The 26,404-nt window shown below is 44.2% G+C and overlaps 1 protein-coding gene across 3 annotated transcripts in view; it reads left to right on the top strand.

Moving 5' to 3' along the window:
- LDLRAD4 (low density lipoprotein receptor class A domain containing 4) overlaps nucleotides 1–26,404 on the top strand; it is a 467,353-nt gene that overhangs the window by 401,734 nt on the left and 39,215 nt on the right. The window contains exon 1 of one of the 3 annotated variants that reach the window (XM_088476001.1): nucleotides 22,433–23,113. The exons of 1 other annotated variant lie outside the window; for it this stretch is intronic. In XM_088476001.1, the coding sequence (XP_088332127.1) occupies nucleotides 23,044–23,113 (70 nt within the window). In that variant the 5' untranslated portion in view covers nucleotides 22,433–23,043. Of the gene's footprint in view, nucleotides 1–22,432; nucleotides 23,114–26,404 lie in introns of those variants that run through there. One more of the 3 variants, XM_088476002.1, reaches the window with a different exon arrangement.

Genomic DNA, 26,404 nt, shown 5'->3' with positions numbered 1-26,404 from the left:
CTGACATCACTCGTGATGTCAGTAGTTGAGCTTCCTGGTCTATTAGAGCAGGAAGCTCACTGGGGCTTGCGGGAACGAGACCCTACCACAAGGGTCTCGTCGCAAGCCAGATGGTCACAACCATCGCGACCATCACCTGGCCGCTCGCAAAAGCTGTGGGTGGTCACCCACATCTATGCGAGCGGCCAGGAGACCGGCTCCAAAAGAAAAAAAAAAACACCCTGATTCAGAGCGAGTGCTCTGAAAGAGCGTTCGGCTCTGAATCAGGGCCCGTTTTCGAATCCAGATTCAAGAGTACCTCTTATGCGTTTCATCTGGGTGGGACTTTTTAAAGGTTACTGTCCTCCATTTAGTGATAATAACAAATATGCCACCAATATTTAACATTGCTTACCTGTCCATCGAGGTCATGCTGTGTCTACCACTGCCGGCATTTGGTTGCTGGAGAATGTGTATGTGCAATGGAGTTCTGCGTATGTGCATTGTGCTTCAACCAAACGCTGGCATAGTTGAAGCCAGAAACACTAAGCTGGTCCCCATTGCCAGCAAAGGGAAACATACTGCTAACACCATCTATAGATGGTGTAAGTGTTAGTCACAAATAGTGGCAAGCTAGGTTTGCCACTGTTAGTTAAATACAGAATGGATGCCATAACCCCTTTAGAGCAAGTGTTAAGGGGTTATGACTCATTCTTGGCATATTTTGTTTGGTATCACAGTGATACTAATAAATGTAGCGCTGGTATTTAACATGACTTATCTGTTCGGTGCGGTCCAGTGGCATCCTCCTCATTTACATTAATCGGTCCAGTGTCATCCTCCTCATTGGCATTAATCTTTCGTCAGCTTACCACTGCTGAGGATGGGTTGATGATTGATTGCACATGTGCGACTGTCATCTGAGCAAGCTCGTTATGCTTTAACCCGGCGGGGACTATGTAGAACCTCTAAGGCTTTTGCTGGGTTCCCATTGCCCGTAATGGGAACCATACCGCTAACACCATCTATAGCTGGCATAATCCTTAATCACAAACATGGGTAAGTTGAGTTTACCCCTGTGATAAATATGGAGCGGATATCATAACACTTATATCATTTAGCACTTGCTAAAGGGGTTATGGCTCATTCTTTAATGGAGCCATGAGTGTTTTAGGCAAACTAATGGCGCACTGGTTAAAAAAATAAAAATAAAACAATGTGTAGAGAGAAAACAGCTGCTGAAAAGGGAAATAGAGGATACATTCCCTAATATGGGTTACAAAAGTAATCTCTCAGGACTAAAAACATTTTTAGAAGGAAATATCTATGATAAATGATGATGTAAAGTTGACTTTCAAATCAAGGGCCTGATTCCGAGATTTACAATAATGCAATCGCAACTGCATTCTCTCACAGACAGCAATTACAACAATATGCTAATGTCTCCCAAAGCTTACCCAAGCATAGGGACGCCCACTGCTGCCTTTTCACATCCGTTCATAAATATCGGGAACATCAACGCAGATCCGCCAGCCACGCAGCTTTTAAGTGAAGTCTGACCTGTCTCAAACACAGTGTCTCGCCTGACACGCTGAGAGCTCTCATGCTGCGAAGGGGATCACAATGGCTAATTTATGCACACCCATGAAACAGTGTTTGAACGGTCAGACACCTGCATTTCCTATCCACTACCCTGTTACCTCCCCCAAACGCTTACTACCTGTCACTCACTTTGCCAGTGAATCCTCTTTGCGAGCGTAATAGAAAGTGTGTGTTTTTATGTTCTGTTTAATTGATCACATATGGACTTGGAACTTACCGTATCCGCATGATTATGTACGTTTGTTATACCTATGAGATGTACGTAGCCATGCAAAGTTGCAATTTGATTTTATTACACTTGATTTGAAATAGACTTTGTCATATATTTTCATACATATTTCCTTCGACACTCAAACCTCGCCCCCCTCCCCTTTTTTAAGCGCTGCGGGATTACCTTTTTAGCGTTAGGTAACGCTCCAGATTTGCCTATTGGTAGTGGTTACCCTGTCCTCATCCTTTAATACAGTTGGAGCGACATTTACCAAGATGGACATCGCTGAAAAGAGATTAAAGTATCTGTGACTAAAATTCCCTGGAATACCACACAGACAGACTTGCTGGTTTACTAAACTTGACACAAACAGACTTTTTTCCTTTTTTGTGTGTGTGACCTTTGCACACTGCTCAGTAGGGGAGAGGTTATCCTCAGTATGTACACAGACTAAAGCTGCTGCATGCCAGCTTTAGACTTGTTGGGCATTGCCAGACTGTCCTTTGTGCAACATTGAGGCAATCTGTGTAACAATACCTGACAAATGCAGGTGTTGGTAATGGGTCCACTGTTACTTCCTAATTTCAGGCCCACCAATTACTAGTAGAAATGAGCAGTTCGCTTTTACTTGGTGTTACTTGGTCATGTTATGTAGTTGAAATACCGACCGTCCGATTGCCAGCGCTCCAAATGCTGGTGCCGGAATCCCAACACCAGTCAGAATGAAGGCGCCAGCATCCCGACGGTAAGTAGTGGTGTTAGGGGGAGGGTTAGGGGTTAGGCACTGTGGGGGGAAGGGGGGGGGAGTTAGGGTTAGGCACTAGTTGGTGAGGGTTAGGTTTGGGCACTAGGGGGAGAGGTTAGGTTTAGGGTGCAGGGAGGGAGAGTTAGGGGTAGGGTTAGGATACTTACCGACAGGTGTTGGTATCCTAACCCTATCGGGATGTCGTCGTCGGGATTCTGACCGCCAGGATCCTGCTCACCTGCATCCCGTACACAACCCCTTTGGATAGCCAATAAAATAGGAGTTAAAATTTTAATTGCTCACCTCTAGTTTAACTTATTAGTTACATAATACATAGCCCATAACCCTCCCTCCCCAAGTTGTCCGCGCCCAGCTTACCGTCGTTCGGTAAGCCGGGTGTCAGGCTCCCGGCGTATGTCTAATGACAGGCGTCGGGATTTCGACGCTTGTCATTAGACACTTCCTTGGATTAGACCGTCGGGATGCCGACGGTCGTCATTTAGACCGTTGGCATCCCGATTACATACCGTCTCTTCCTGCCAGGGGCATATACATGTAGAGAAAAGCTTGCACATAAGGGTGTTGAGGACGCCTGATAATAATGTAGATAAAACTTTGTACTTTACTGTACCTTATTTATTAAAAGAACAGTTGGTGTGTTCACTAGTGTAGGTCAGGGACTTTCCTCTGAGCAATTTAAGCAGTAAAGAGATGGCCTTACTCAAAATGCAAAATTCTGACTATTACACCACCTTTTAACTATTTCCTAATGACGATGCCCAAATACACAATGCTCCCCCAGCACCCCCATTCTGCCGTGTTGTCTCATAATACGTTGTAACTGCTAATAAGTAACAGAAACCTGTTTTGTGCTGCTTGTTTGTATCATTTCAGGTAATTATATGATTGTGGTAGAAAAAGTGGCTTGGAAAAAAAAAAAAGCATGATACGTTTTGATGCAGGACTCAGAGAGGAAGTGCTTGTTAGCATTGCAAAGATTAGCCTGCATCCGTTTCTTGCAGTCAGTATTAGGGTATCTCTCTGTCAAGGACCTTTATAAAAAAAAATTGTACAATGTCGGACAAGGTTTCCTTTCGTATTGTGTGCACTATTTATTCTTGCAAATGGATTTCTCCAGAGAGTACACATGCCTTAAGAACAATAAAGTACCTTACAGATATTAATAGCTGTTGTCTGTCATTAAAGCTTCTCTCAGTAGAGCACAGTTTGTTTTCCTTTTGGTTAGCTCTTCTAAAGTTTGTAATGTTCATAAACAAGTTCTTCCCCCTCCATTTGCAATACAGTGACTTTGGTGGTTGTATTTCCCTGTCTGGTTTGGAAGAACTTGTACACCCTTTCTGGCAAATCTTAGCTTTGGTTTGCTTTGCGTCCGTTACACCGTTGCCTTCAGCATTCAGTAGTTTGAACGTAGTGTAAAATTACAATGGAGTTCTGTGATGACATATATTAAGTAGGGGGTGTAGTTATTAGACCTACGATTGGGATGCCGGCTGTTAAAATCCCGGTGCCTGAATGCCGACCTGGGACAGAACACCGGCACCAGAATTCCAATGCCAGTTTAGATGCCGATGCCCAACCCAGTAGGGGATGTAGTTATTAGACCTACGATCGGGACGCCGGCTGTTAAAATCTCGGTGCCGGAATTCTAACCTGGGACAGAACACCGGCGCCAAAATACTGACTCCATTTTAGATGCCGACGCCAAAATTTCGGCAGCCAGCATCTCGAACACAAGTATAGCTGGCTGGGTTAGGTGTAAGCCACAGGGAGGGTTAGGTTTAGGCACCACGGGGGGTTAGGGATCATTTATGGGGGGGGAGGTTAGTGTTAGCAATGGACCGGGAGGGTTAGGATTAGGCACCACGGGGGGGGTTAGGGTTAGGCATTAAGGGGGAAGGGTTAGGTTCAGGCACCAGGGGGAAGGGCTAGGGTGCAGTGAGTGGGGGTTAGGATGCCGGATCAGAGGGTTAGGGGGAGAAGGGGAGAGGGCTAGTATGCTTACCGAGGCCCTGTTGGGATACTGAGCATCGGAATGCCGCTGTCGGTAGTACACAATGCTACAGGGAATCTTTGAGGTGTTTGCCCGAAGAACATGGTTTGTCTATGCTCTATATTGATGCTATACAAACCCTTCTAATGTTCATGAGTATGTGCGTGTGGAAGTAAGTGAATATTTTTTTCTTACAGTCATAAGGATGGCACTTAACGTAGATGTTTTCTAGTAAACAACTTCAAACAACTTGAGCTGTTTCCATGTTGATCTTTTGTAAACTCTGTAATATAGATGTGTTTATTATTTTATACATAATTGTACGTCTGGGTTCTAGTGCTTATTATTGTTATTTTTGTTGAGGTATATAAAGCACTTTTGTGTAAATTGTGTGTGACTAGTGTGGGGATGTGTGAGTAAAGGTGAGATGTACAGGTAGTGTATTGGGAAGTATGTGAGAAAATATAAAAATGTATGGGTATATGTATAAGAGTATTAGAAGAGAGAAAGTAAGATGAATAAGATCAAATGAATATAATAAAATAAAAAGAGTAGACAATGTGTATGCTAAAGGTGATAAAGTAAAATTAAATGTATAGGTTAAAAGTATAAAACAAGTAGAATATATAGGTTAAATAAATATAAATAAAGGTAAAAATAATAATAATAAAGTAAAAATAATATAAGGGTTATGAAATAAAAATTAAATAAACTAGATGTTAATTTTAACCGAGAGCACCAATTGGCCGAGTATGTTTATAGCTCCTCAGTGAGCGAGTTCCGGGAGCCGGTGAGGCACGGGTGCTGGGAATGAGATGCTGGCGTGCAGAACCCATGCGCTATGGTAAGGACGCAGCAGGTTAGCTAACTATCCCTAACCTACCTTGAGTCCTTTTGGCAACAGTTTCTTCTGTTCCTGTACTGAGATAGTTTTCGTTCCCCGTGAGATGTTGTCCGCCGAACGAAAAGTCTCGGAGCGGTACTTCCGGGTGGCGTGGTATTGCAGCGCCCAGGTAGCCAACGCGTTTCATGCATTCAAGCACTTTGTTATTTTTGTTGTAGTTCTTTTTTTGTGTGCCACACAGCAGTGTCTGTAGGGCTGTGCAGGGAAAATTACAAAAATTATACAATATGTTCCAACAACACCGTGCAAGGGACAAAATTAAACAGTGCGATTTCTGTACAACTGAGTGACAGTGGATAACCATAGCATGCAATGAGCAGTGCCCTTGGAAAGGTTGGCTGAAGGGATGACAGCCACTGTATGTGTGGGCACACTGGTGACAAGTGCTTTGTGCTCTAGTTGTATATATGTGTATAAGTTGGAATCAGTATGACTTACTGCCGGCCGGCAGGGGTGAAGATCCCAAACGTAAAAAGGTAAGTATTAACTAATCCTATTCTACACCCTAACCCTCCCTTAGGCGTGCCTAACCCTAACCTCCCCCCTGGGGTGCCTAACCCCCCCATGGGGTGCCTAACCCTAAGTCCCCCCCGGGAGCCCCTAACCTAACCCTGCCCCTGCGGCTGTCCGCACCCGGCTTACCTTCGATTGGTATGCCTGGTGTCGGGCTCCCAGCGTAGGTCTAATGACTGGCGTCAGGATTTCGACGCCTGTCTTTAGTACCTTGCCGGTATTAGACAGTCGGGAAGCCGGCGGTCGGGATTTCGGCCGTCGGCTTCCCGACTGTTTCCCTATAAGCTTTATCAGAGCCATAACTAAACTTTTTGGTGCCCTGGGCAAGAAAGAGAATTGGTGCCCCCCCAAATAGGAACATAAGACATGTGCCCAAAAAAATGGCGTGGCCTCATGGGGAAGGACCATGACAAATCTGATTTATAATGATGAAGGGGTATTGATCCTGTTGTACCACTGTTATCCAGGTGTCACTGCTAAATACAGTTTGAATCCAATGGCTGCACTGATGAAGTGTGTGTGTTAAATAAAAGAGGATGTGACTGAAAGCATACTTACCCACCCTCCCGATTCAGCCGGGTACGTCACGAAAATCTGGTGCTGCTCCCGCCCCCCCGGAAAAGCAGGCAAGCCTACCAGCAGCCGCCGAACCTTACGCCCCCCCATTAGAAACTCCTGCCGTGGGGGGTGAAGTGTTTTGTATTGTATTGCTTCATGGTGCCCTCGCCCCCTGCTTCACAATGCCGTTAATCTCGCCATTGTGAAGAGGGACGGGGCCACCATGATGCGGTCATGCCCCATGCTCCGCTCCCAATGTGGCATCATCGCCGCGTCACGCCCCCTTTCTGCCACGACACGCCCCGAACCTCTGGGTTATACCATGCCAAGGCCATATGTCTTACACTACAATCAATGTTCAATGGGCAATACAACCATTCATAGTGATATTTATTCTGCAGGCCAGTGCAGTGGCAGAACAAAGAAGATCAGGGGAGTAGGCTGGCTCAGTGATGCAGCGTTCTGCCTTTGGTCCAGGGACAGTCACAAATCACATCTCACATACAGTAGGGGCCTATTAATCAAAACATAATTATCACATGTGATTATGGTTTGAACTCTCTGTGAGTTCAAACACAGTTTTGGAGGCATTGATCATACCTCCGGCCCTAAACTTTCACTTCCGAATAAACTGCTGTTTCTGCTAAGCAGTTTTTCAGAAGTGAGAGACTTTTCTCCTGCACATGATCAGTTTTCACTGCCTGTCTTCAAGCTGTGCATGCAGATAGGCTGTGGACTTCACTGCCCCCCCCACCCGCGGGTACACAATCCGGAACTCCCCACCCCCCTTTGCCCCCTCCTTCCAGCCGCATCTCCTTAGCCCGGCTCACCTGTCTTCTTTCGGCGAGTCCGAGCCACACGTTGGGGCTCTGCAGTGCAGACATACAGTAGCAGGGAGGGATCTGAATAGATCCCTCTGCTGTGGCTCCCATTTAAATCCTCACAGGCTGCTGTGTAAACAGCAGCCTGTGAAGGTTATTGGGGGATGAACGCCATCACAGAGTGGTGTTCAATAACACCATCAAGTTCTGAAAAAAAATTTTTTTTTTCGGAACTTGATGAATGGTCCTGACACTTATTTTTTTACAAAAGGATGTGAAAATTTAAATTTTCACATGCTTTTGTGAAAAATAAGTGATGATGAATAGGTCCCATAGCGTCTTGACAGTCATAATGTGCTTGAAAATGTTTTCTGAGATTAATACTTTCTAAAAAGTCTGCCCCATTATTACTATTTTGAGAACATATTTTAAAAATTGTTTGTGAAACAAAAAGATAAAATAAATAAATATAAAACAAAATACGTTTTCACAACCATAACTGATTGTTTCTTCTGTTTATATGTATTGAAGATGCAATTTGTCATCTGTAATATGAATATTGAATATTGTGGTACTATTATTTTTTTCCTATTCTATATGAATAGTCTGTTTATTGTACCATCATCGGTATTGTTCACTATACTCTTTATTTCTATGCTATGTTCAATAAAAATATGTTTAAAAATATTGTTTGTGTTAAATGAGAAAAATACAGTGATTTAACTATGCATTGCTGTGGCATTATTGGATCTATATTTAGGCAGAAGAGCTTCAATCAGTGACATCTGCTGGCAATTGTATGAATAACTTTAGATAGGTATGTCTGGTTGAAAGAGAAAAACATCAATGGGGGCGATTCAATTCAGCGTGCTGTTAATAGTGCTGGGAAGGAGTTCACAGAGCTATTCAATTCAGTGCGCTAAGTCCGACTAAAGCCACTTAAGTCGGAGAATGCCGTTTAGCGCGACTAAAGCTGGGTGTTTAGTTACGTTAACCGGCATTCTTTCACTAAAGTGCTGGCTGTGAGGCTGTTAGTGCAGCGCTGAGCCGGAAAACAGCCTCGCTGCTAGCACTTTAGTCGGATTTCTGCTTGCACTCTCAGGAGGGTGCAAGATGAAATCCTTTAGTCGGGCCAACAGCGCGCTAAATTGCATAGCCCCGGGAACTCCTCCCTGGCGCTATTAACAGTACCCTGAATTGAATTGCCCCCAATAAGTTCAACATGTGTATATCATGAAATCTTGTTACTTTTACCCAATCTGCGCGACCATAGTATAGTGTGTATACCCAAACCGTCGTTTACGTACGTTGTTCATCACGTCATCCTATCTGACGTGCAGCACATTAGAGGGCAAGATGAGATGAACGATGTGGTGCACATCATGTAGTGTGTATGCAGGACCACACATAATGTACAGTTGGATACAGTCCCCCAACACGATATATTGTGCTGTTATTCAGAAGATTGCATTGTGTGTACGCTCTATATCGTGTGTTCTGGGATTAGTGAAATTGGAACGACTTGCATTGTTTGTTAGTGTTCACTCTAGCTCTGGCGGCAGGCAGGGCGCCGGAGCTAGAGAGGGCACTTCCACGCACGCTCACCCGAAAAGGGTGCATGGCCATTGAAAAGGGAGGGTGTCTATAAGACGCGTCACCTTTTCGTCACTCTTGGGGACATGCCCGGCACTTCCGGGCACGCCGGGCAGCCCCCAAGCGCTGCTGACAGGTAGAATAGATACCGGGCGCATTCGCCCAGCGTCTATTCACCCGTGGTGACCGGGTCACCGTACATTTCCCCACCCGTGGGACACTGCGACCCGCGGGTGAAGTTGGCACTTGCAGGCTGTCTTAGCGGTGCGGGCAGGGCGCAGCGCCCCGTTAAAACAGCCTACAGGGAATGCTAGTTTGTTACATTGTTCAAGTGTGTACATAGCTTTGGTAGAGTGCAGTTATAATATAATATGTAAACAATGTGTTTATTAGTTCACAAGTCTATGCTGAGTCAATAAATTATTTAGATTAGATTCTCACCTGTTTGCAAAACTATGGTTTTGTGCATTCAATTTGTGTGTGTATATATATTTTATATACATTTCATATATATATATATATATGTGTGTGTGTGTGTATTGGGCCAATTCCCCAATCCCCAAACGCCGGGGTCAGGACATCACTGATTTGCCAACTACAATGAAAATATGATTGTCATCAGCAGATTGGGGATTTTTAACATGAAAAATTTCAGCGATTCCCCAACGGAATGGCCGCCGTTCATCATTTCCGACCAGCAATTCTGGTTGGATCGGGGAATCGTTATATAGCCGGCACATATATGGGTTCCTTTGCTTAGAATCTCACACTAGGGGGGATGATGTAATAAAATTCCCTCATGGAGGCAATTAGTACAATTTCTTTTTGCCACTGAAATACTTGCCTTGATGTATAAGGCAATAACGAGTCCTATAGTTGATGAAAACAAATCTTTCCGGCAGTAGAGCTTATTTCCCTTTGATATTTAGGGCCTGATTCAGGGATTTTGTGCACACGCAGCGATAACATTGTGATTAGGCTCGTACAGAGAACCACTACCAGTAGTCAGCATTTGGGGTAGGTAACTTTTTGTAAGCCTTGAGGCAGCAATTTTTTAAATCCGCATCAATAGTTGTATAAGCATGTGCACTTTCACAACTTTGCTCTCATAGATCTGCCACAGCAATTTCTTGAACATTGCTGATTGTGCACCACGGAGTCGGTGACAGTTTCACCTACTTCCACTACCAGGGCCGCAACCAGGCCTGGCGACAGAGGGGTACAAAGGGTACCACCTTCCTTGTCCCCAAGGTTTAGAGGGAGCCGAGGTTCAATAGCACAATACAGGTCTACAGTTCTGCCGGCCAGGGTAACCCTCTCTGTGACCACTCCCCCAGTGAGTGATCCCTCCCACGGCTGCCTTTGTCACATCATGATCTCTCCATGATCTCAGACAGTGAATTAGGACAGCCGCATGCAGCACACCTTCAGCCACCGACATCTCCGTTACAGCGTGTGCTCTGTCCATTGAGCCGCTGCACCGCAAAGATTTGCTGGGAAACAGAGCTGTCTAACCGCTATCAACACTGACCAGGATGCCAGGAAACATCCTAACAAGAGACAGGTGACACTGGGTGTATGTGGGGGTGCCGCTCATCATGCAGCAAATGCAGTTTATTCACCTATGGCCATTTAGTGCTGCTACAAAGTTTGCCTATGGACTGCATCACTAACTGCTTGGCTCCCCACCCGATCACTACACCCCAGTATTTAAGCCAGCATTTGCCTGCTAGATACGATCTTAAATCACTTACTAACCCGGTTGGTATTTTGTTGCTTGAAGTAATTGATGTGTTTATTCCTTTACAGGCCGTCTCCAATATTGGTTTATAGCACTGCTGTCTGAGTGACTTTCTGGACCTTTACTGTCATCAGGTTAATGATATTTATATACAGTATGCCTCAATATTTCCTTTTAAATGCTTGCAGGATTGTTCTTGACGAATATTTTTTTTTTTTTTTTAAAAGATACCTGTATATTTGTGTATTTTTGTGGCTGCTTATTAAATAATTTACTTTTGTCCAGCGCTCAATACCATTTCTCTCTTTTTTTTCTCTCTTTGCTGTGTGGGGTACAACACCCACATTTTTCTGGAGATGAGCAGCAGGTCAAGTGTGTGTGTGTGTATATATATATATATATATATATATATTTAATATTTTAAATTAATTTCTTTTAATAAGGTTGGACACTTTATACATTAGCGCCCGCTACATTTCTCTCTCTATATAGGACTACACACTGACTGGCAGCCTACATAATAGCAATAGAGAGACTGTTTTGTGCTAAGTGGATTCTACTTTATGTAGTTTCCATTTATATATTTTTTATATATATATTGTGCATACACACACACACACACATTCTTGATAAGTCTTTGCTGACTGAAACGTTGAACGAACACACACTGTTGTGAAGTCATTCCTTTTGTTAAAAGTCCCATGAGTACTGCTGCCTCGTCTTACATATATATATATATATATATATATAGTTACATACAGTCAGGTCCATAAATATTGGGACATTGACAGAATTTTCATATTTTGGTCTCTATTCACCACCACAATGGCTTTGAAATGAAACAAACAAGATGTGCTTTAACTGCAGACTTTCAGATTTAATTTGAGGGTAATTACATCCAAATCAGGTGAACGGTGTAGGAATTACAACGGTTTCTATATGTGCTTCCCACTTTTTAAGGGGCCAAAAGTAAAGGGACTATCAACTCAAAAGCTATTTCATGGACAGGTGTGGGTTATTCCCTCGTTATTTCATTATCAATTAAGCAGGTAAAAGGTCTGGAGTTGATTCTAGGTGTGACATTTGCATTTGGAATCAGTTGCTGTCGACTCTCAATATGAGATCCAAAGAGCTGTCACTATCAGTGAAGCAAGCCATCATTAGGCTGAAAAATCAAAACAAACCCATCAGAGAGATAGCAAGAACATTAGGTGTGGCCAAATCAACTGTTTGGAACATTCTTAAAAAGAAAGAACGCATCGGAGAGCTCAGCAACACCAAAAGACCCGGAAGACCACAGAAAACAACTGTGGTGGATGACAGAAGAATTATTTAACTGGTGAAGAAAAACCCCTTCACAACAGTTGGCCAAATCAAGAACACTCTCCAGGAGGTAGGTGTATATGTGTCAGTCAACAATCAAGAGAAGACTTCACAAGAGTGAATATAAAGGGTTCACCACAAGATGTAAACCTTTGGTGAGCCTCAAAAACAGGAAGACCAGATTAGAGTTTGCCAAACAACATCTAAAAAAGCCATTACAGTTCTGGAACAACATCCTATGGACAGATGAGACAAAGATCAACTCGTACCAGAGTGATGGGAAGAGAAGAGAAGGAAAGGAACTGCTCATGATCCAAAACATACTACCTCATCAGTGAAGCGTGGTAGTGTCATGGCGTGGGCATGTATGGCTGCCAATGGAACTGGTTCCCTTGTATTTATTGATGATGTGACTGCTGACAAAAGCAGCAGAATGAATTCTGAAGTGTTTCGAACAATATTATATGCTCATATTCAGTCAAATGCTTCAGAACTCATTGGATGGCACTTCACAGTGCAGATGGACAATGACCCGAAGCATTCTGCAAAAGCAACCAAAGAGTTTTTTAAGGCTAAAAAGTGGAATGTTATGCAATGGCCAAGTCAATCCCCTGACCTGAATCCGATTGAGCATGCATTTCACTTGATGAAGACAAAACTGAAGGGAAAATGCCCCAAGAACAAGCAGGAACTGAAGACATTTGCAGTAGAGGCCTGGCAGAGCATCACCAGGGATGAAACCCAGCGTCTGGTGATGTCTATGCGTTCCAGACTTCAGGCTGTAATTGCCTGCAAAGGATTTGCAACAAAGTATTAAAAAGTGAAAGTTAGATTTAGGATTGTTTAGCTTGTCCCATTACTTTTGGCCCCTTAAAAAGTGGGAGGCACATATAGAAACCGTTGTAATTCCTACACCGTTCATCTGATTTGGATGTAATTACCCTCAAATTAAATCTGAAAGTCTGCAGTTAAAGCACATCTTGTTTGTTTCATTTCAAAGCCATTGTGGTGGTGAATAGAGGCCAAAATATGAAAATTCTGTCAATGTCCCAATATTTATGCTCCTGACTGTATATATAAAAACCACTAACTCTACCTGAAGCAGCAAAATTTAAAAAAACAGCCCTCAGTTTAGTAGGTAGAAATGTTTCTTTATTCACATAGTAATAAGGAGCAGCGCTGCAACTGCCTGACGTCCGTTTCAACTGTAATGACAGTTTTCCTCAGGGGCTAGACATTACTGTTGAAACGGACGTCGGGCTGACAACTCCACTACTATTGCATACTGTGAACCTGAAACTTTGCTAAAGTTAGTTATACATATATACCAACCTTCATGCAAAATTTCAACAAAATCCGAGATGGTCAAGTGGGGGCCCCTTGTCCACGTGATATGGAATGACCCACAAACTTTGTGACAAGGAAGCATTTATTATCAGTTACTGCAAAAACCAAAACCAAAATTCACCAGCCCATGCATTTTACTCGCACTGCAGGGGTTCTCAACTCCATTCCTCAATTACCACCAACAGGCTATGTTTTATGGATTTCTTTAATCATGCACAGAGGAGTTAATTTATTTTGCTGGATTAGTAATTATCCCAGCTGCTTCCACAGACTGAAATCCTCAAAAGATAACCTTTTCAAAAAACATGAGGGTTAGGTTGGGAACCATTGGCTTATACCCCTTTCACACTACAAGCACCAACCCAGGTTACTATGCAGTGTGAAGGGGACAGGTTGAAATAAGCTGGGTTGAGAAACCCGACATGTCAACCCTGGTTACGAGAAGGGTTTTGAATGTGTGTTCAACCCAGCTCTCGGTGCAGTGTGAACAGGTAACCTGGGTTGATCTGCCCCGTGTCCCTTTCACTGCATAGGAAGAGCCAGCGCTTGGAGATGAGATTATCTCCAAATATCACCTCACCATGTGATGGCGGTGAAGTCATTGACTCAGGCATTAGTGCCAGGTCGGGTTGCCAGTCTGAAAAGGGTCTCAGTTGGGTTGCTCCCGGGATGGGCGCGTGAACAAAATCCCAGGTGCGACCTGGCATATGTGAACGCTCCTAATGACTTTACCTGACAACCAGGGGATAATGTATGTTGGGGAAGGTTGTGCAACAGATGAGAACTAAAGACTTGTTCAAAATAATGTATCCTTTCTAAGAGCACTCTGGCATAATTATGTAAAATATGGAAAACACATACTTGAGGATGCGCTAGCCATTTATTAAACAAAGCAAAAAGCTGTGAAGTATGTTACTAAGTGGATATGTGCCTTAGCACTTGTGACTTATAACTGATGACATTTATAACAGAGATTACTTTTTTTTTTCCAATAAATGGCTAGTGCGTTCTCTAAAGTACCTGTTGTCCAGGGATACTTTACTTTTAACAACCCTGTATAACATGTAACTATAGAATGCATTAATAACTATATTTAATGACTGATATCCGTAGACATCAGTTCAATCATAGAATAATCTCTTTTAAAGAACTCTAGTTTAAATGCTTCCCCTCCCCATATTACAGTCTAGTGAAAAGGTGAAAATGGACTTTTGGAGGTCAACAGCAATTTTGATGGGGCTATTACGTTTTAAGAGAAATACACCCCTCCCCTAACATAATGGTAGCCATCTCCTTTTCCCCCACTATTGCTCCTGCTCGGCAATTACTGCACAGAGCTAAAGGGTAGACCTCGGGCTGTTAATACATCCATGGGACCCAGGTACTGAGGGGGTGTGACCAAATCCAGGAGGCATGGCCATGCCCCCTTCGGAAAAAAATAATTGTGAAATGCTATGAGCTGTAATATACTATGTGCATGCAGAGGACCCGTGAATCGGTGCCATGCCCCAAACAGGGACATTTGTCCTCAGTAGCTGGCTCAGGCCCCTGTAGTTCCCCCCCAACAGTCTTGGGCCTGGGTAGTTAGTACCTGCTCCCCCTCCCCCCCCCCTTTCAGCACCCCTGGGTACACCAGATTATTCCTCTCCCTCTTAGCAGAATTAAAAATGTGGAGCTTAGAGTGCCTGATCATGTGCAAGGCACTGTAATATTCATTGCGGTGTTGGGAGTTCTATAGCAGTCAGTTTGGGAGGAAGCTATATGGGGCCAAACAGTTAACGCACTCATTTATCAGGACCACATTATTTATGTAGTAACTAGGTAAAGTCCCATTAAAAAAAAAAAAAAGTCTTATACATTCCTCTTAATTACATGATGGCGGTATTATAGAACTGTATATATAATATCCGTTATAATGTTGCTATGTTAGGGTAGCCCAGTGTGTAGGGGATATAAAAATGGATGAACAGCTGTAGGTTGTGGATGGGATAACTCCTAATATCCCTGAACATACACTAACACATGATGGCATTATAGCAAGCTTGCAGAGCTCACCATTTCCTATACTTCCATTACTTGCTTTCTCTTCACTATAATCCCTTTATCGCCTCCTGTCAATCTAATTAAAGTGTTATAATCCACTCAAACTACACTGTTCGGAGCATACCAAGGGAAATGTGTGATGACATTCTGGTGTTATAAATTAACATTGAAGCATCAGGAAAGGTCCAAAAGCAGTGGTTCCCAAAGTGGGTGCCGTGGAGAACTTGTAGGGGTGCCATGGGTTGATGATCCAGAACCAAATAAAATTATTTATGGTAAAGAGATAGACAAAACCGGTGCTGGTCTGGGCCAATCATAAAATATCTGGACAAACAGAAACAAAACCCTGTCCACCACCACATAGCTGAACCTAAGGATAACACATAAGCACAATTTAATATTTTTTTCTGAATTTCTCAGTAAGAAACTTTTGACCTAGGGGTGCCGTGAAAAAAAAATGTTGATACTCTAGGACCTCATGATTTGATTCAAGAAAGGTTGGGAGCCAGGACCACCAGGGCTGCCATCAAAAATTGTGGGGCCTAGCACTGACAAAATAGGCAGCCCCCCCCCGGAGGATGGGGCAGAGGTGGGGTGGGACATCAATTGATGCGTAAACCAGTTTACAAATCTCAAAGTTTGAAAGTTTGGGCTGTGGTTGTTATAACATATATATGCCACACATAAAATACACTGAAAAAGCTGGATTCACATGAAAAGCCAGAAGGAAAGGGACGTGTAGAACTCAGGGCAAGGGGAGGGGAGGCACAGGGCAGAGATGGCTGGCTGGACTGGGGGGACAGGGCAGGGAAGGCTGGCTGAACTAGGTGAGGGGAGGCACAGGGCAGAGAAGGCTGGCTGGACTGGGGGGGGCACAGGGTAGAGAAGGCTAGGTGGGAGGTGCAGGGAAGGCTGACTGGGCAAGGGGGGGCATAGGGCAGGTAAGGCTGACGACATGGGGGAAGGCATAGGGCAGGGATGGCTGGCTGGACTAGGTGGGAGGCGCAGGGAAAGCTGACAGGACAAGGGGAGAGCATAGTGCAGGGAAGGCTGGCTGGATCAGGGGTGTGGACAGGGAAGGCTGGCTGGATTAGGGGGGGGGAGCACAGGGCAAAGTCAGGGAGCACCTGGTTTAGTAGTTTGTGTCGCTGGCTGCCCTGGTGCAGCCAGCCAGGTAGAATCAACTGCTTTTCAAATATGGAGAGAGATGGGGTCCGAGTAGCAGCAGTGCTGCACCAGCAGCCAGTGATGGCAGAGAGATTTGATATACAGTACAATGCTGATGTCATTTCAGATATGGCGCCGGCCAAGAGCCAATCACAGCTCGCGGACCGGCAGCCAATCGGGAGCTGCCATTCCGCTATCTCAGGCTGATTTACGGCCGCCGGCATTCTATCAATTCTCCCTGCCATCCATGGCTGCTGGTGCAGCACCACTGCCACCCGACCCCCCCCTCTCTCTCCACTCTCTCCAGGCACAGGACTCGAGGCCCAGCGGTCCCCACCTGATGGCGGCCCTGGGAACCAATGTCCTAAAGTATATCAAGCGCAGACAAGGAGGTATCTAAATCACACCTCCCAAACTCAAATTAAGCAAAATTGGTACAGTCCCACCAATATCAGAACATTTGGGAAGTATATTTTGATAAGGATGCATACCCAATGGTCTTGTTTCAGTGCCTAAGGCTGGCTACACACTTGACTGATATCGGCATGACAAATCGTGCATATCAGCTAGTGTGTACACAATATTGCACGCTCTCACGGGTCATATGCGACGTCTTCCGGTCAGCTGTGCTGCATAGCCAACTGGAAGATATCGCATGCGATTAGATGCCAATCGTGTAGTGTGTACAGCCAACAGGACAACCAGTCTGATTTGCCCAATTTTGATGTCATGCTGCCAATGATCGTTGCAGTGTGTATGGGAGCAGCGCTAAATTTGTATACAATCAAACGATACAATATATCGTTTGGTCATCTGCGATATTGGACAGAGTGTACGTTCAATATCGTATGTTCTGGCCTCAAGGGAAATTTTGATGCAAAATCGGTCCAATTACAAGTCGTTCAGCTGCGTACCCAGCCTTACACTACTACTGCAGATTGTGCACATTATAATCCCCTATACATATCATGGTACTCAGAGCCTGTGAACACTGCCAAATGCTTGTGTGATGGCTAGGACCTAGGATGTGTGCAGATCTCCCAGCAGTAGTGCTTGGCAGAGCCGTAACTTGTGTTCCCAGTGCAGGCCACGCCCCCTCCATGTGACGACATATGGAGGAGACGGAGCCACATACGCCGGGAATTACAGCAATGCCCGGTAGTCAAGGGCAGAGTGATTCATTGTACTGAGTTGAGCCACATGGCTCAGCTCAGTGAAGCGTCTCGGGACATGGACACTGCGGGCCCCGGAGGTAGTGGCTCCCTCTGACTGTGTCTGACAGAGAGGCTAGAGAGGTGGATGTCTCGATACAACAAACTTTGAGTGACTCAAATCATTCAAACATCTAAATGATTCGAGTCATTGTGTCGAGACATTCACTCACTAGCCATCTCTAATGCCCGGAGCATCCTCAGGATGCTCTGGGGGGCTGTAAGGACAGCTGTGTGCATGCCTGAAGAGCACTGCTAAAGAGATTCTGGCAGCAGGGGTCTGCTGTGTCTGGGGCTGGTACCCCCGTGTCCGCCCATCTTCCACTGCATCTGTGGAATGGGGGAGGGAGGGGATGAGAGAAAGACAGAGGGGGCTCAGAGATGAGAGAGACAGATGAGGGGGAGGAGACAAAGATAGGAATGTGGGTGAGGTAGAAATCCTGCCACCCTGAGCACGATAGCTTGCGTCCAGGTGTTTAAAGGATCCAAAATATATATATATATATATATATATATATATCCATCCAATGTATACATATATATACAGTCAAGTCCATAAATATTGGGACATTGACAGAATTTTCATATTTTGGTCTCTATTCACCACCACAATGGCTTTGAAATGAAACAAACAAGATGTGCATTAACTGCAGACTTTCAGATTTAATTTGAGGGTAATTACATCCAAATCGGGTGAACGGTGTAGGAATTACAACAGTTTCAATATGTGCCTCCCACTTTTTAAGGGGCCAAAAGTAATGGGACTATCAACTCAAAAGCTATTTCATGGACAGGTGTGGGCTATTCCCTCGTTATTTCATTATCAATTAAGCAGGTAAAAGGTCTGGAGTTGATTCTAGGTGTGACATTTGCATTTGGAATCAGTTGCTGTCAACTCTCAATATGAGATCCAAAGAGCTGTCACTATCAGTGAAGCAAGCCATCATTAGGCTGAAAAATCAAAACAAACCCATCAGAGAGATAGCAAAAACATTAGGTGTGGCCAAATCAACTGTTTGGAACATTCTTAAAAAGAAAGAACGCATCGGAGAGCTCAGCAACACCAAAAGACCCGGAAGACCACGGAAAACAACTCTGGTGGATGACAAAAGAATTATTTCCCTGATGAAGAAAAACCCCTTAACAACAGTTGGCCAAATCAAGAACACTCTCCAGGAGGTAGATGTATATGTGTCAAAGTCAACAATCAAGAGAAGACTTCACAAGAGTGAATATAAAGGGTTCACCACAAGATGCAAACCATTGGTGAGCCACAAAAACAGGAAGACCAGATTAGAGATTGCCAAACAACATTTAAAAAAGCCATTACAGATCTGGAACAACATCCTATTGACAGATGACAAAGATCAACTTGTACCAGAGTGATGGGAAGAGAAGAGAAGGAAAGGAACTGCTCATGATCCAAAACATACCACCTCATCAGTGAAGCATGGTGGTGGTAGTGTCATGGCGTGGGCATGTATGGCTGCCAATGGAACTGGTGCCTTTGTATTTATTGATGATGTGACTGTTGACAAAAGCAGCAGAATGAATTCTGAAGTGTTTCGTGCAATATTATATGCTCATATTCAGTCAAATGCTTCAGAACTCATTGGACAGCGCTTCACAGTGCAGATGGACAATGACCCGAAGCATACTGCAAAAGCAACCAAAGAGTTTTTTAAGGCTAAAAACTGGAATGTTATGCAATGGCCAAGTCAATCCCCTGACCTGAATCCGATTGAGCATGCATTTCACTTGATGAAGACAAAACTGAAGGGAAAATCCCCCAAGAACAAGCAGGAACTGAAGACATTTGCAGAAGAGGCCTGGCAGAGCATCACCAGGGATGAAACCCAGCGTCTGGTGTTGACTATGCGTTCCAGACTTCAGGCTGTAATTGCCTGCAAACTATTTGCAACAAAGTATTAAAAAGTGAAAGTTAGATTTAGGATTGTTTAGTTTGTCCCATTACTTTTGGCCCCTTAAAAAGTGGGAGGCACATATAGAAACCGTTGTAATTCCTACACCGTCCACCTGATTTGGATGTAATTACCCTCAAATTAAATCTGAAAGTCTGCAGTTAAATCACATCTTGTTTGTTTCATTTCAAAGCCATTGTGGTGGTGAATAGAGGACAAAATATGAAAATTCTGTCAATGTCCCAATATTTATGGACCTGACTGTATATCCATCCAATATATACCTATATATATCCATCCAATATATACATATATATATATATATATATATATATATCCATCCAATATATACATAGAGAGTGAATGAGCGCTGTCATGTGATTAATTCTATTTTCTGCCACCCAACTTCCTTCCTTAGAAAACATCCCTATATTGCCACACACAAAGCACCTTGCACTGGTGAATGAGGGAGCCCTTTCAACTTTTCCTGGCTGTCAGAACAAGCATCTTGACTAGTGGGATGGTCCCCTAGAATCTCTACTGTACTCCATAAATCGGGACAGTTAGGGAGCTATACTTTAGGGTTGCCCTCTATAGTCTAATACATTAATTTCTATAGTATTGTGTTTTACAACCTAGAGTACAATAGAGAAATGTTTTCGGGTTTTAAACATGCCACTGTAAAGCAAGTGGTTGTATGTAGGTAGACGAGATACAACCACTTGCTTTATCTTCACAGAGAAATTTCCTGTATGCAATGTAAACAGTTTACGAAGCAGCTTGTAATGTAAATATATATTTTTTATATACTATATACACTTGTATCTTGGAGGGACATTGGACTGAAGTTCCTGAACACTTATTGAAGTTAGGAGTATGTCTCTTAAATATGTATTTCATATTTACAAGCAGTTCAGTGTCTCTTGCTGGACATGCACTGTGAGATAAAATGTCTGTCAGACCGACAGACATTTTATCTGACAAGCTAAAACCGATCAGATATTATAGTTATACACTATGAGATGTTTCAAAGTGTATGGCCATGATATCTGTGTTCCTCCCAGCCACGTATCCACTCTGCAAGATTGTACGATTATAACATCGTAATCGGGCACAAATCACACAAATTAATGTCGGAAACGACCAGTGATGCGTGCTCCCGCTGGTCATTTCCGACATCAATCATTGCCCGAACATGCTGGTCAACCTCACTATAATGTCAGGTTGAGCATGTTAAGGGATGATTGGTGCAGTACCTACACTGAACGTTCAGTGTAGGCACATCAGACTGTGAAACGACTGCACGATTACAATGTCATAATCGTGCAGTCTTTTCACAGTCTGCTAGTGGATGTGCCCCTACATGGGAAATGTCTGGCGGTCGACCGTGGCAGTGCATACGCTGCCAGATGCAGTTGATCAATTATCTGATCTACCAGCATGTCCGACAGACCGATAATTACTGATTGGTCGCAGCAATATACTGTTCAATTATCCGCCTGATCAAATGATTATCAACTAATCCAGCTGATAATTGCAGTGTATGCCCAGCGTAAAGCTAGGTGCACACCTATACAATAGAGATGAGGATCACAGATGAAATATATTGTAATAATGTGTAAGCATGAATCTGTATGCTCATCTGGACCTTCCATCGTAAATGTAATTATAAAGCTGGGTACACATAATGCTGATCATTCTGCAGATCATATAAAAGCTCAGATCCACTGAGTTTTTAGCCGATCAGTGTGACCCCTGAACACACTGAGCTAATTCTAGCTCAGTATTTACGTTCTTAAATTAATTGGGAGATCGGGCATCTTAAATAATAATATACAATTATTGGGACCAGGGCGGCTCCAGGAGACTGAGCACCGTGTGCCTGCCCGGTTCATAGCGCCCTGACGACCAAAATTGGGGGCATGGCCTCATTTCCATAGGCCACGCCCCCTGCATGACATTATTTGGAGTCGTGCCTGCATGGTACGCCTCCAAATAACGTCAGGCTGGGGGTAAAGCCCAGCCCTCCGTCACTGGCTGGGCTTCCCCCAGCCCTCTGCCGTCAGTGAATGGCGCGCGGCATCCATTCACACTCCGGGGGTTCGGCGGCGCCACCGCATAGATGCTGCGGTGGGGGTCCCGATTTGACCACCCGCGGGCCACTTTGGCCCACGGGTGGAACAGTACTGTCCCGCTGAAATCGGGATGTTGGGGAGGGGTGCACCCTCTATGGGTGGTGCCCCTGTGCGACCACACTGGTCGAACACCCCTAGAGCCGGCCCTGATTGGAACGTTTAGCTGATATCGGCTGATCGGCCCGATAATTGTATAGATGTGTACCCAGCTTAAGGAGAATCTGATCTTAAGTATGATTGTACAAGTGTGTACCTAGCTAAAGTTCCATAGTAACTTGTTGCTTCGTTTCTCATTCTTGTGAATAATAATAATGAAGTATACTGCAAGGATGCAAAACACATGCATAAATCTTGTCTCTGTGTTTGTGTCTGGCTCAAGCTGTGGTTACGGTGCAGCCTGGTGTCAGAGTAGATGCAGTCAATGCCAGCCAGGGAGATCACAGGAGCAGCAGCAGATGAGCCGGTGACAGTGCAGCTGTGACATCTTCCACTCAGTCCAAGGCAGAGCCGGCTCTGTAGCAGCAGCGAGCATGTGTGAGGAGGAGCCGCCAGCAGAGGGAGAGCGGGGAGGGAGGATCAGGGGGCTGCAGCTAGCAGCAGCATCACACTACTAAAGTAGAGACGAGTAAAGTCACAGTGTTTGGGCTGCGGGATGACGCACACTGCGCCCACTACCAGAGATGCGGAAGAACTAAAGGCCGTGTGCTAGAGCCAGAGGCTGGGCAGGACCAAGGCGCAGCGCGGTGCTCAGGGGCTGCTGTCTGGTGTACTCTGTGTGCACCAACTTTCTTCTTGTTTTGTTTCCTAAGCTGCTGAAGTTGAGGCGGCGGGTTACAGGGGACGGTACCGGCAGCACATTGCAGTCAGTGTTGGGTGTGCACACTTTCTCTTGACGTGTGGCTGAGACTTTTCTCTCTCTGCTAAATGCCGCTCACAGACAGCTGATGGTGCCCTGCAGGCAGCCTGAGCGGAGAGGATATGAGCCTGTACTTCTCTTATCTACTGCCACAGCCCCGGCACTTCCTTGCTGCTCCTGCGCCTGATGGCAGCAGCTGATAGTAATAACTGGAAGCCGCCGCCTGCTGTGTGAGCCCCGCACCTGGGCGCAGAACACCGTCCGTGGGTCACGGAGGACACAGGCTGGTGTGTTGGAAAGGTGGGATGCTGCTGTAAGGACAGGATCCCAGCATACATGCCACTCTCCGCAGGACCTGAGTATGTCCAGTGATCACTTCAACACCACAACACTGGAAGATGCTAAGTTAAAAGACCTGTTTTTGGTAAAAGGTATTAATATGTGTTTCCATGTTGTGTGGTGTTTGCTGTTTGGACCCATGCAGTGTCTGATTGTGTGTCTTTGTTTTATCATGATAAATACTAGCTACCGTACATGTGCCATTACACACCCTGTGTCGGAGTTGTATAGTTACTCTCTTGCAGCTGCACATTACTGCGATTCCCCTACCACCTGATGATGGCTCCTGTCATAGCGATCAGCCAGGTTACACTTGTGCTTCTACTTAAATTGGAAAATAAGACCTTGTATGTAATGGTACTGACAAGATGTGGGAACCAATGCATCAGAGTATGAAGGACGGCTTGTTAAATCATTTTCTGCATGTAGGCTGTACAAAAACTAAAGCAGATTCACAATATAAGCTATCCATAGAAGCTAATGTAGTACAGCTGTAATGTTTTACATTGCACCTCACATGTACAGCACATCCCATATATTGGCCATGCCTTTGGAGTTTTGTGTTGCCCAAGAGCAATGTATTGGGTTACCTTGATGTACTAAAAGAGTTAAAGAATACTAAAAATGTTATATTGTTTGATTGCATCATCTTTCCATGTGCTAGGGTTTTTATTTGTTCGAATTCATGTGTTTTCTTTTACTAACTAATTACATTTAATGGTTAAATATCACACACCTAACTTTTTCTAACTTGCATATACTTCCATATATAAATATTATTTGAAGTAAAATGCAGGTTAACAGTCTAGTATGTGTGTTTGGTCTGCTTGATGGAGTTTATGACATCATTACAGAGGAACTTTGGGTTGGTTGTTATGTATTCCTCACTCAAGTTCATAATATGGGTGAGGCTTAGGCGGAAACTTACCACAAATTTTCCAGACTTCAGACTGCTGGAACGCTTTGATGTTCTAATGGTAATTCAGCAAGCGGAAGTGTCTGCCTCTTCATAGAATCCTCCCCTGAGCCCTGGTAAAATTAGAAGTGGTATCTCTTGGCACTTAGATATGTACCATTTTGTCCCTGCGAACTCTGCGTTCTAGGAAAGACTGAGTGCACTGTACTTTTTATTTTTTTATTTTTTGTATGTCTGCCCAGAGTTTAATAACTCCTGACAGTTCCTACCCTTTTCTTTCCATTTTTTTCCAGTATTACAAGGCCCGCTTAAAGTTAATATGTTCAATCATTGCAATGTACTTATATTATTGAAAACAGTGATGATTTTCATGGACAAGTACATATATGCTTTGAAACATTGTATTTACAGACAAGGTACTGACTGAAACCATTTGGCTGTTCACTCTCTCTAGATCAGTTTAACTTGAAACTTATAAGGGCGTAATATTTAATTTCATTTAAAAAAAAAATCCTTATATGCTTTTTGGTAACTATTAAACTGTTCTTTTTTAAAAAAATTCAGTTTATAAATGTTATGAGCCCACTACTTGGTGGAAAATCTTAAATTGTATGCAACACATTTATGCATTAGATAATTGTCAGATTGATTTATTAGGTTAATAGGTTGACACATGAGAGGCTAAGGCTGGGTACACACTAGGATGACAGGCAAGCGGCATGATGGTCGGGACAAATTCCCTACATCCTGAACCAAGCGAGATTGTTAGTGCATACTGGGCAATCCTATGAACGACGGAACGATACCTTGTTCTGTCCTTCACTGAACTGCACCACATCATACATGTGATCTTCTGATTGATCGTACAGTACGACCAACCACAAGATATCCTATACGACCCGTTGGAGCGTGCAATCGGGCGTACACACTATACGATCCACACGATATGTCATTCCAAAGTCAGTTTATGTCCAATGCTACTGGTTTTAAGCTACCTACATACTATAATTATTGGGCCAATTTGACAATCAGGTGATCGGCTTCATTTATTGTATAGTGTATGATCAATTGTATTAGTGTTTCACAAATAAAACGGCTAGAAAACATCCACAAATGCAATCCTTCGATTATCTGATCTGCTGGTCAAGACTGAAAATCGTGGCCTCAATTATTCTGATATTGTGCAGTGTGTATGCATTCTCTATAATCTGCTCATATTTCCTATGATTTTTCATAGGAATCATCCTTGTGGGTGTACATATGCAAATTCGACAGGAATGTCATTTAAATTTTATAGTTATAGCACAGATATCGGGACCATCGTTTTGTAAAAAAATCGGCCCAATTATCGGTTTAATAAAAAACTTTGCATAATGTGTACCTACTGTAGCTTAATTTGGGCTTATCACCTGCCAGTGTGTCTTCTGCAGGGGAAGCAATCAGGAAGCCGACTGCCTATATACCGGCAGCCGGCTTCCCGACTGTCTTATCCCGGCAAGGGTGAAATGCCGGGCGTCTAGATGTAGACGCCCGCATTTCCCCGACGACGGGAGACCAGCGCCCGGCATCACGATCGTAGTGATGCCGGGTGCCGCGAGCGGACAGCCGCGGGGGGGAGGGTTAGGTTTAGGGCTCCCGGGGGGACTTAGGGTTAGGCAACCCCCCGGGAGGGTTAGGCTAGGGGGAGGGAGGGTTAGGCACCCCCGGGGGGGACGTAGGGTTAGGCCCCCCCCCCCGGGGGACTTAGGTTTAGGTAGCGGGGAAGGGGGGTGGTTAAGGTTAGGCACCCCTAAGTAGGGTTAGGTTAGTGGATACTTACCTATCCACGATCGGGATTTCCAGCGCTGTCGGGCTTCTGCTGCGTCGCACTCTGCTCCTGTCGGGCTGCCGCTGACGGGAATCGAACCGCCGGCCATGCGGCCTGCGGTATTTCATACCCATTCCTTCTGCAGTATTAATTGCCAACCGATACTTGATGAGTGATATTTTTATAGAACAGATTATAAACAAAAACTGGGGTAAATGTAAAGCTTTTATGCTTGATATAGTTGTTATATAGTGTATATGGTACTTATATCTATAATGGTCACTGTAAAAAATGAAAACAAACACAAAATTGTTCTCTGCAATAGTTGCTGTTCCTTATTTCCTGAAGTCTACAAGTGGCATTTGATGGCAGTTATATGTGTTGTATTTTAAGGAGGTATAATGCTAGAACAGCAATTGTTTGGAAAAATAGCACAAGGGAAGGCTTTGCAGATGGCTCCCGTTCTTTGAGGGGAATTCCAGTTGCTTGTAGCTGCAGATGGGGTTAAGCAAGCCAGCTGTTAATAGTGTAGCAGGGAACATTTACAAAGACCTTTGTTACAAATACTCTAGTAAACGGGTTCTTGGCGCTTAGTTCTCTTGCCTCACAGTGGCTAGGGCTTTTAGGAATAATAGCTACTGTAGCTCTGAGCTGAAGCAG

Source organism: Taudactylus pleione, unplaced genomic scaffold, assembly GCF_031769625.1.
Source record: "Taudactylus pleione unplaced genomic scaffold, aTauple2 ptg000179l, whole genome shotgun sequence".
Taxonomy (NCBI): Eukaryota; Metazoa; Chordata; class Amphibia; order Anura; family Myobatrachidae; genus Taudactylus; species Taudactylus pleione.
This window is presented reverse-complemented; position numbering and strand designations above follow the sequence as displayed.